Genomic DNA, 12,208 nt, shown 5'->3' on the forward strand with positions numbered 1-12,208 from the left:
TAGTTCAATATCGTAATATATAATGCTAATATTGTGCTATGCTAATAATATAATTAAATATATAATATATAATATAATAATATAATATAATAATGTATGTACATACAGCTGCTCTGAGTCCCCTTCAGGGTGAGAAGGGTGGGATAATGGTAGTAAATAAACAAATAAATAAATAATTTTTGACTTAGGCTCGCCCAAAGTCTGAAATGACTTGAAGGCACACAACAACAACAACAACAACAACAACAACAACAATCATAATTAACTTGACTATCTCATTGGCCAGTAGCAGGCCCACACTTTCCATTGAAATCCTGATAGGTTTATGTTGGTTAAAATTGTTTTCATTTTTAAATATTGTATTATTCTTTAATTGTTATTGTTGTATTGCACTACAAATAACACATATGCAGTGTGCATAGGAATTTGTTCGTTTTTTTTTTTTTTCAAATGATAATTCGGCCCCTCAACAGTCTGAAGTATTGTGGACCGGCCCTCTGCTTTAAAAGTTTGAGGACCCCTGCTATACATGATGCAGTACAGAGAGTTGGGACTCTTTGTTCTGCTTTATGGGATAGGAGAGCTGTTGAGCTAAGCTGGAATTTCATATCTTGCACCCTTTTAAAACATTGTTTGTTTAAAGGAGGGGGATTTTATTCTATTCTGAACTCACAAATTCTAAGAAGTTCCCATTGTATAACCTCAGCTTTTGGGGCTTGAGCTACAAAGGGTGTATTTCACCCATTGTGCTTCTATACTTGGATACATAATTGTAAGATATTTTAAATTACATGGTACATAGGTTTCCTAAGAAACTAAGCTTCATCATAACGCATGCTTCTTCCATTGCTGTGGTGGATGTGTTGAAAACACCCTCCTCTATAGGACAATATGCAATCCAACCTCACTCCTCAGCCTAGTTTTTGGCTAAAGAAATGTTATGCCAACATTTTGAACAAGATTGTTGTTTGCAACACAATCATGGTTCTCATCATATTTGAAATAGCTGTGGACATTCAGAAAGAATGGCGACAAAGGGATACAAGTGAATCCAATAAATTCGAACTGTCCTACGGAAGATAGAAGCATTTTTTTCAGCCAATAAAAGGCAAATTTAGAGAGAGATCATAGTGTATGGTGTGTACTCACACCTCATTTTCATGTCTGTGAAAATAGTGTTCCACTTTTTTGAAGTAAATAATACATTTTAAAAAATGCTTTTAAAATACATTTATCTCATTTTTAAGGATGCACTGGCCTCACAAGACATGTAAAATAAAACATATAAAGCACAAGCTTTGCAATTTTATCATTTAAAGAAGAAATCTTTAGGAGAAACTCAATCTATTTTATCCAAATTGCTGTAAAATTACAAACCAAAGAGAAAATCGTCAGGGTTTTTTCATTTTGATTGGCCGTAATGAAGTTTTGTTTATCTCCCTAGGGAAGAATTCCAATGATTTGAGGCCATCACTGAGTAAAGCCATTTCTTTTACCCATGACCAGAATAATCATGCTGACAACAATTTTTACGTTTGGACAGACTCTTCAAACACCCAGATCCCAATCCATAGGGGGCTTTTAAGGGTCCCGAATCACAACCTTGTATAGGACTAGAAGATGGGCAGGCAGACAGAATAACTAGTATAGAACAGGTTTAATATGATCTAAATTTTAATACAAACTCCTACAGCCATTCTAGTTGCCACAATTTGTACTGGTTCACATTTCTGAGCATGGGACGGAGGATTTGTGCCATTCCAGAAACCTATAAAATATATATTTTGGGAATGAATCATGAATACACAAAAGACATTACTGATTCTCATAGTAGCTTGAACTATTTTAAGAACAACACTTATACTCCAACCAGATACAGTGTGGTGGGAATGTCACTTATTTAGATATTTGTCTATTTGTCCATTGGTTACTTTAATGTCCTGCTTTTATGCAGTGTGCTCATTACTACACTTAGGACCTTCCTTTGCCCTTGCAATAACCCTGTGAGGTAGGTCAGGCTGAAAGAGAGTACTAGTACCTCCCATGCTACAAACCCCAGGAATCCACTGGCTGCAACTGTGGCAGTTTGAGTAGAATCAAAATATAGTGATGTTTTCTGAAGCGGCATTAGATTCGATTTGCAGGTTGGATTTCTGGAATGCTTGCTATTCCTTATGTGCCAATTACATTTGTCAATCAAACTACCTTGTATACTGCCGCATTCTTACAGAAGTCTTTTGTATTTTATCATTGTGGTGTGATATCTTAGCTGACCTCAGGAACAGCATTTTTCAGCTGCAGCATCACAATATGTAAATTGACTTAAATTGTCTCAACTACACAATTCTCAAGACATCAAATCTATCCTGATATGACACCAAGAATGCTCATACTATGAAGAGAGACTGATTTAAGTGACATCCATGTGGTGAGACTTTAAAGGAATAAGTAGTTTGCCATAGAATTTTCCTCAAAGCAGAAGTTGTCCACAGGCAAAGTTCTGTTGGACTCGAAGGGAAGACATTTTAAAACTAAAAATGCCTTCAGCTGCCAAGCCACTGATAACCCTCAACTGCCTATAACCCCTGGGTTAACTATCTGTAACCCATGTTGACCCCTGATCTCCTGATAGCACCTGGTAAAGAAAGAGGACATTTATTAGTTTGGTCCCTGTGAAATGCATGTGGAAACTATTTCCTAAAGAAACAGCCTTGTCAATTATCAAAGCATTATCAGTAGGCAATTTGGATTGTGTCTTGTAGTGGCCCCTCTCTCAACTTCATATCTTAGGATTGACACATAAAGGATGTTCCCTGGAGTTTCAGCTGTAGAAATTGCTTCTTTGATAAGCAGAGACTCAAAAGATCAGGGACAGCAATTTCCCACTTGCTGATATAATGATGGCTCTACTTCCGATGCATGTACAGCAAGGGTACTGACTGCCACAGATTTGAAGGGCCATTTTTGATCCTGGAACCCTTTGGGGCCACAGAGACTTTTAAAACTAAGTTCACAAAAAATTAGAAGTGGTAGGAAATTTACTTCTGGGTTTTTTTTAATGTTCTTTGGTTCATGTTAAATAACAAAGGGAGATTTTGCCACTTACTTAAAATATGAGCTTGTTGATTTTCTATGTCTCCTGGTGAGGTATCTCAATTTTTTTGCCAGGAAAAGGAGAGTGTAGAGGAGTCAAGGACCACAAATCCAACCTTGAGATCAGCATACAGCTCTATCAGCCTTATTTAACCCATTGGGGGGGGGGGGGTTGGTGCTCATCTCCATTCTTAAGCTCAAGACACCTCCAAGGTCATGTGGCCGGCATAACTGCATGGAGCGTTAATAGAAACAACATATTTCCCTAGTATCATAATGAGCAACAATGCATTATTTTCCAAAATCTTAGTACATAAGATAGGGAAGGAGGGACTTCAGAGTCATAGAAGTATAGAGTGGCAAGGGACATCATGGGTCATTGAGTCCAATTTCCTGCTTACTGCAGGATCTCCAGCAAAAGCATCCCCAACAGGAGCTGTCCAGCAGATATTCAGAAGAGACTTCACCACTTTTGTAGACAATTGGTCTTGATTAAGTGGAACAATACAATAGTATTGTTTCATTCTCTCAATTGGTCCTGAATATTAAGTGTGACAATACTGTGGCCCCTTCCACACAGCTGAATAAAATCCCACATTTTCTGCTTTGAACTGGAATATATGGCACTGTGGACTCAGATAACCCAGTTTAAAGCAGATATTGTGGGATTTTCAGCCTTAATATTCTGGGTTATATGGCTGTGTGGAAGGGCCTTGAGTTTTTGTTTCACTCTCTTTTCCTATTTCTGAAAACTGGTTTTTTATCAGTATTTATTCCTTCAACATATTCTTAGATATATATTTCAAAACAGTTCATAAACTCTATGTATGTGAGAGTGCAACACATGATGCTAATCATCAATATTATTCCAAATGAGCTATCAGAATAATTTTACAGTATCCATGCTTCTGTTGCAGCAGTTTTGGTCACCTTGCTGATAAGTAATTTCAGTATGTCCGGATGCACTTTAAATTACTACGGAAATCTCCAACATTAGTTTGACCATTACAAGAATAAATTTCTATATCTAGAAATAGATGAATGGATAGAAAAATAGATAGTAGGGCTGAGCAATCAATGAAAAAAACTTTCAGTACTCATTATGAAATTAGAGGGTGGACAAGGGAATCATTTTAAAGTGTTTCTGAAATTGGACAAGGTCTGTATTGTAACAATAACAAGTTGACTATTTTTTGTTACTTTTTATTACATAATTAATTGTGCCAATGAGGAAACTTCAGGGGCTCCTTTCTCTCTCATTGTTAGAGCTATTGTCATGAAACTTGCTACAATTATAGAACACATTTACCACTGTTATCCCATCACGTGTCAGAACATTTCACTCATCTACTGATTTTTGGGGAATCTTCAAAGTTTTTACAAACAACATTACTTTTTTTAAAAAAAAAACTACAAGAATTTTTTACACTATGACACAAGATAATGGGATCATTCCCACCCAAGTTTCAGAAATATTCATACATCTACTGATTTTTGTGATTTCTTTAAAGTTTTGACAAAATGGTTTTTTAAAAAGCCACAATAGCTATCTCATTGACTGCCTCTTATATTAACCAATAGAACTTCAATTTAGGAATTTCTTCCCAGCCCAGCACTGATTTACTTACTTGTATTGAAGTATCAGTCAGTCCCCCTCTTTGCAGGTTCAACAATTTTTTGAAACTCTGGCTGCTGCTAGGAGGGACAAATCTCTCCCCTATCCTGATTAGAGCTTTCTGATGCTGAGCAGAATTCTGGGAAATGTAATTTAGGGCAGGGCCTTTTGAATTCTCTGCCATATGACTCCTCGCCTTCCCTTACTGCATTTCCAAGAATTCCATGCTCTCTCAGTCTCTTTCCCAGCTCACTTAGCTTGTCCCACCCTGCTGCTTTCCTCTCCTCATGGTGAGAGGCCATTAATTAAATGAGGAATTGCAGCCTTTTTGGGTTTGCCTTCCTTGCCCTGAAAATGAAACTGACTTTGATAGGCTTCCAAGCATTACAGAATTCAAATGAAAAAGTATTAGGTGAGTTTTGATTCTTAATTTTTTGCATGGGTGCCCCTCCCAATGTTTCTTAATATCTGTTCATATATACAAAACTTATAAATGATACGACTTACTAATTAAAAATGAAGTTTTGCACACTCCTAATGGAAAAATAGACAGACAGATGTGCCAGTGACTATGATAACTGTGCAATATTATTTCCAACTCAGCTAAAAAGCAAACAAGCTTTTGTTTGTACAAGGATTCAAATAATCAAAGTTCAGAGCATGCCTTGTACACTTGCATTTTGCTAAGAGTAACATATTCTTCAGAAGTAGGAAAATTTCAAACATGTTACTCCCATCCAGAGTAGACTAGTTGTCTCCACTGCTGAGTGGCAAGCCAACATTTATGTGAACTCCAGTGTTTCAGTGGATGTATTCTATTTGGGATCAGCAGTTGGGTTTAGCCCCCAATACTTCAAACTGTATATATTTAAAATGGATGCCAGCTTTTGGCCAAAGAGATGATAACTCTACAGAGCACTCTGCCATGATCCTTTCTTTCCTGAGAAAAACACAGCTAAAAACATACAGGTTGTCTCCTCAGGCAACCTCTATAACATAGGACATATTGTACCTTTCATGCCCATTGCATTTGGGGCACAGCTGTTTTTCAATGAGACATTTGTCAAACTCTCCCTTCACTCCTGAAACCATTACTCAACTATCCCTGAGATTCCCAACAACTTGCACCGGTTTTGGAAGTGTCAATAGGACTGCAGTGAAGAATACAGTAATCTACGTAGTACCCAACATTGTATTAATAAAGTAACATTTGGATCAAACCAACATTTTCTCCTTTTTCATGTGACTGTGGTTTTATATAGGAAAAAACATTTTATATTAATATTGATCCTGATACATTCATGGAAAATGATAGATGAAAATATATTTGTGGGTGAAGAAGGAAGGCACACAGTTCTTTTCCCTCAAGGTGATTATCCTCTTGTGCTTCCAAGGGTCTTTCAGTAGAAATTTTAAAAATCCTTCTTTTGTATTTTCCCCCACTATGTAATATTTCTCTTAGTAGTGAAGTCACGATAATCATATATCTCTGGTCTGCACTGGGATGTTGCAAGTAAGCAATTATGGGTTTTACAAATAAAAGAAAGCTGAAATGAAGATAAACAAACTAGAGCTGTATGTGAAAGAGAAAGTGGGGCGAGGAACCCTCAATCTTTTCCTCAAAAGGAAATGGACAAGTTTTGACACGTTTCAGGAGAAAAGGAATATTAACTCATGATCCTCATAGCCAGACTTCTTCTAGTAATATTGGTCCATGTTTTTCAAATAGTAGGTACACAATATTTGAACTATATGTAGAACAACTGTGTGTCAAGACTGTTGTGCCTCTGTACTATTTTTGTCTTTTGTTTCTCTCCCACCCATGTCCCTTCTACAGGCTGTTCCACCACCTAACTTTGAGATGCCAGTTTCTATACCAGTGTCCAATCACAACAGCTTGGTATACAGCAACCCAGTAAGCTCACTGGGTAACCCCAACCTTTTGCCTCTGGCCCATCCTTCCATACAACGGAATAGCATGTCTCCTGGTGTGACACACCGGCCACCGAGTGCTGGTAACGCAGGTAGGTATTTTTCACTTAAACAGCCACACACAGGTTTCCATACTAAAGTTGGAAAAAGCTAGACACCCATACATTCCTATCTCTTTCTGGCTTATTGATTGGTTATCTTTTGACAGCAAACTCTATTAAGTGTGATCCTATTTTAGAATTGGCAGTTACATAGAACTGAAGGTATTTTCTAGAAAGTTATATTTATATATACTGGGGCTTCCAGATGAGAGTTTTTATTACACAATCATGTTGCCTCATTATTTATTTGCCTTATTTCTACCCCGCCTTTCACCACCCCAAAGGAGACTCAAGGCAGCTTATAAATGGCAACCATTCAATGCCTTAGAAGTACAAACAATAGAGACTAAAATAAATTAAAATTTAAAATTAATACACATTAAACATTTTAAAAACATCACATTCAAAATTAAAATCTCATCATTCATGGTGAAAGGACAAGTTCCAAAAAGCTTTGTATTTCGATTATAACTCCTGTGTTTTGTAGATAAAAAAACCTGAAAAGATCATTAGAAGTATAGTCAAAGGCAGGTTACCTTGCTGGCATAGTAGATCATTGGAACCTGAAGTTAAATGGTTGGCCATAGTCTTTGTGATAATGTGTTAGGGCACTAGAATCTGATGGTTTATTATTCCATCTCAAGGTTGGGTTGTCTCACCTTATAAACCAGGCGTTGCCTTCTACCAAAATGTGGGATTACCTCTAATCAGGATAAATAGAGATTATGATCCTTGATTCTCTCTGCTTGAAGGACAACCAGTCTTACACAAGCTGAAGTCAGAAAAGTTGAATAAGGTCTTCTCAAGCATAAGGAAGATGTTAACAAGGAAAGCCACTGCTCTGGACATAGGTAAAGATAGGAAGGATACTACACAAAAATATATCGAAACTCCTTGCAAGTCTTCTCAAGTCGCCATGAGAAGTGTTTTCAATATGATGCTATAGCATTTATGCAGCACAGGAGTAAAACACGGTGGTTTTTATTTTCTTCTGATATAGTTCACTTCAATGTTGCATTCCAAGTCTAGATTTTTGTGATGTTTTGCACAACCCAGGATATAGAAAATGTCCCAGGGAGCAACACCTAACTCACCGTTGTGGAGGAACAGTTGTAGAGTCTGCACAGCTCAAATCACATGATAGCGTAGCAGCCAGTACAAAACCAGTTTATGCTTCTACTTCGTTGAGATTGAAATTGACAGCAAACTCTAAAGCTTGTACAATGCAGTATTGTGAAAGGCATGAATGGTCTGGCAGGGCTGGCCCAATGCACTTTTCTGCCTTATGTGAAATAGGAAAATGACACTTCCTCAACACGTCTATGTTGAAGTCCATAGTACTCAAGGCCAGTTAAGCAGTTTTGCCACAGGATATAGAAAATTCATCAACCAGTTCTCCCCATCCATGCCAGTAAAATACAGTAATAACATATTAAATAAAAAGAATTTGCTGTCCTTTAATAATACTCCAACCTGAAGTGACTGTCTAGCTATACAAAGAAGCTGGCCCTATAATATGAATGCTCTAGGGCTAACTTCATATTTTTGGAAAAATCTATTCTAATCCAGCTGCTCCCACATTAATGCTTGAGTGCTAATGTCTTGATATGTGCATGAGCGTGTGTGCATGCACACACACATATTGCTGTCTTACAAACTGATTTCAAAATTTGAAGGAATTTGGGAGTACAATCAAGGACGTTAGATGCAGTTAGGGAGTACTAGAAGTGGAGGGGCCCTAATACTGAAGATTGAGGAAATTACCTCTTTCTTGTCTACAACCTGTAGAATTAAAGCTAGAAAACATCCATGTTTGAGCATTGTATCATAGCAAAACTGTAGGTAGAGAACCAGCATGGTATGTTGGAGTGGATAGGACTCCAGGAGACCAAATCCACATTGGGTCATGGAAATTTACTAGGCAACCCTGGGCAAGTCACACTCTCAGCCTCAGAGAAAAGCAATTGTAACGCCCATCTGAACAAGTTTTGCTGAGGATTGGCTCAATGTATGCTTGTCATAACTGAGAAGCAACTTGAAAACATACAAAAGGAATAATATTTTAGGTAGAGATGCCCTCCTGGTTCTTCTAGGAGTGGCTGTGTAACTCCACAGTTTGTTCACTTCTGCTTTAGCTGCTTCAGTCCTTTAGTGAATATTGTTATACAGTCACTTCTGATTCAGTCAATATGGTCCAGAGCTTTTACCCACTGAAGCCACTAAATAATGGCATAAGCAGTAGGAATTGGGTTGGGTGGTACATTGACATAAATCAGCATGCCTCACACAGCTCGATCTTTATAAGAACTCGGGTAGAACAGGGCTAGCAGGGCTTTGAGGAATAGGCTATAATTTCTGTTTGACCTTTGTGGTTTCTTTCAGCTCCTCTCTCAATTTGCCTATTTTATAAACATTTTATTTGTCTTCTCCTAGGTGGCCTGATGGGTGGGGACCTCACAACCGGTGCAGGCACCAGTGCAGGTAAACAGAAGAATGTTTTATGTCCTCTTTTGAAAGGGTTACAGACTCCACAACAGAGTGTTAACATGAAGCTGGTCTTAAAATAACTCTCTAGAATATCATTAGGAGGAGCCGGATGAGGTTAATCCTAGGTGCTTTGCAAATCATGCTCACAAGTACCTTTACCAATATTAAACTTCCCAACATCCCTGCATTAAAGATATAATTTTTTTCCAAAAAAAAAAAAGATAGAAAAAGGAACATGTAGTCATGGATACTTTGCTAGGAATAATTCTTACTGGATGGAGCCAAGTTAAAGAGCCCTTTGACAATCCTCTGACAGAAATGGCTGCATGGAGAAATGCCATGGGAATGGTATGAGGAGACAGACAGGAATCCCTATAAGTTCTTTAGGAATTTGTGGCAAGTTACTCTTGTTCTTCTTTCATTATTTCCACATCGCATTTGAACAGGAGCCATGCACTTTCATGGCTTTATTGATAAAACAACATTCTTGTGCAAAATTGGGTCCAAATGATGTAGGTTTTAGTTAATTATTAAGATTATCAAGTGCAAAATCCCTACATTTGTGTATTCATTGTATTAATCACTACCCATGACGGAGTTTTCAAAAGGACTGCTTAAGGGTTCTGGTGATGTCACATTGATTTTGCAGTATTAAAACATCTGTCATGAAATAAAAACTCTGCTGTTACATCATGTGAGTTAATTATGCTATGTTTAACAGATTGATTGCTAATAGGGAATACATGATCCTGAAGTCTAAACTAAGAAATACCACTTTTTCACTTCTGGAATTTTGGTTAACCAAATTCTAATACAGTCAGTTCAAAGCATATGTTAAGATTCTTGACCTTTACATTACAGAAATATAAAAATGCCCGAGCAATAAGGTTGGAATGGAACTTGGTAGACCTACAAATGAGTGTCCTCTACTGGTTTATTATGATATAGCAGTCCTTTCCCATTTCACAAGGATAATTTTGGGAGGGGGAAACTTTTATGAATTGAATTGGTGGCTTCCCTAAATGCAGAGTTGGCATAAACATTGCTAGTTGGGTTTTTTTTAACTAGTAACACAGCTGACTTAAAGACTCAGGGGTTGGGAGGCAAGAAAATGTGAGAAATTCTTTTTGTAATGTAAAATGCTTGGGTAAATTTAGTAAAATACAAAATCTTAGATGGGTTCTTCGTGTGGAAAAAGGGGAAGGTTATAAATTGCATGAACATATAAAAGTGTTATTGTGTCAAGCATCCTGGTTCCACTTCTGGCAAATTAGAATATAGACCTTACTGCAGATGGTACATTCTTTATGTCTTAAATTTGAAGCAGCAAGAAGACTCATTTGCTGTAGGGCAGAAAGGATGATGAGAGGTCATAAGGAGGTCGAAATGTCTGCAACAGTGACATCATTGGACAATGGTTCTATTTTAGAGAGTCTTCCTTCTCCCTCTTTTGAATATCAACAGTTCTTTGTTTATCATTATTTCATGAAGAACAGAGACCCATGTGTATTTTCTCATTGCCAATTTAGAAACCAATATGATGATCCTATGGTTCAATTTGCCAGGCTGTACGGATCTTGACAAATTAGAAGCTGTGCATTTGCGCTTTCCTGTTGAACCTAAAAATAGCCCAAGTTGCCACAAAAGAAGGATGCTCTTTCTGAGTTTTTCTACAATAATTAAAAGATGAAGTTACTTCTGACAGCTAACATGTCTGTTTCTGTGTTACTTTAGGAAACTGCAGTGTAATAAGGAGATAGGAAATGGAAAAACCTTCTTGGGTTAGATATGTTTTCAAAACTGCACTCTTTGGTTGGTTTGGATTATTTGGAATAATAATTCTGAAATCATCCACAATTTTACCTTGGGAGTCTTCCCAAGAACATAAATAGAACTTGGGAAAACTGACTACTTTTTATTATCCTACGGAATTAAAATACCAGTAGTGGTATTTTTAACTAAAACCAAGGTTATCTCAGGCTTGCTAAAAGTAAATTTGTTCAACTCTGTGCTCTGGTTGGACAATACGACCATCTGACAGTCACCATTGCCAACAACATGAGAGTGAACTTCCTATTTAATAGTGTTTCAGAGCTATAAATACAACCATGGGTTTGGCGACTTTCTTTCAAACCCAAAGCCTCTGATTGAAAGGAAGGAATTGGAACTCCTTGACCTCAAGCCAAAATGTTTTAAAACAATCTTATATTTACATCCCTCATCTTGCCACCCACCTGATGGAGGGGAAACAGCTGACACATAAGATATGACTGGTTATTTTCTAAGAAGCACACACACACACACTGGAAGTGAACATAATCTTTTTAAAATTTGGGCAGCAGGACAAAAAGCAAATATCAAAAAACTAATTTCCTCAATAACGTTTTGAACTCTAGCCATGATCTGGCCTATAATTTTGTTAATAGCTGAACATTAGTACTGAAACCCAGGGAGAAGGTTAACATATCAGATGAACAACATACTTTGTGAACACTCTACTACAAGGAAGGCTTCAGAGACCTTTGGTTTGCAAATACCTTTTAATCTCTAAAGAGGCAATCTTGATCCCATTAAAGTCATTTGCACAGTCCCACTGAGTTCATTGAATTGAAAATGCATTAATTTCCACTAGCTCTGAAGGAACACCACATTTTGCAGACTATATAGTGGAAGATATTTAGGCTAAATGCCATTTCTGTCCAAATGGTGTATAATTGTTTTCACTTATGTTATTTGCAGAATGATTCCTCTTCCACTGCCCAACTTCTGCACTAGTATGCATTTTGAAATCACTATCTTGAAATGCATTGACTATTCATATTGTTATAGTAAATAAAGTTTGTCTTTCATTTCATGAGCTGCTTTATACTGAGCTGGATATTTGGTCAATCTGGTGCAATGATGTCTCCTCTGATTCAGCAGTAGATCTCCGCAGTTTTAGAGCAATATGGCTGCTGGGATTTCACTGAATGGACATAAT

At 37.3% G+C, this 12,208-nt stretch overlaps 1 protein-coding gene across 19 annotated transcripts in view; it reads left to right on the forward strand.

The window, feature by feature from the left end:
* Positions 1-12,208, forward strand: part of mef2c (myocyte enhancer factor 2C) — a 216,946-nt gene that overhangs the window by 167,723 nt on the left and 37,015 nt on the right. For all 19 annotated transcript variants that reach the window (XM_016990935.2, XM_062972268.1, XM_062972269.1 and 16 more), the window contains 2 exons: positions 6,546-6,732; positions 9,175-9,222. In XM_016990935.2, the coding sequence (XP_016846424.1) occupies positions 6,546-6,732; positions 9,175-9,222 (235 nt within the window). The remainder of the gene's footprint in view (positions 1-6,545; positions 6,733-9,174; positions 9,223-12,208) is intronic.

Source organism: Anolis carolinensis, chromosome 2 (assembly GCF_035594765.1).
Source record: "Anolis carolinensis isolate JA03-04 chromosome 2, rAnoCar3.1.pri, whole genome shotgun sequence".
NCBI classification, from domain to species: Eukaryota; Metazoa; Chordata; class Lepidosauria; order Squamata; family Dactyloidae; genus Anolis; species Anolis carolinensis.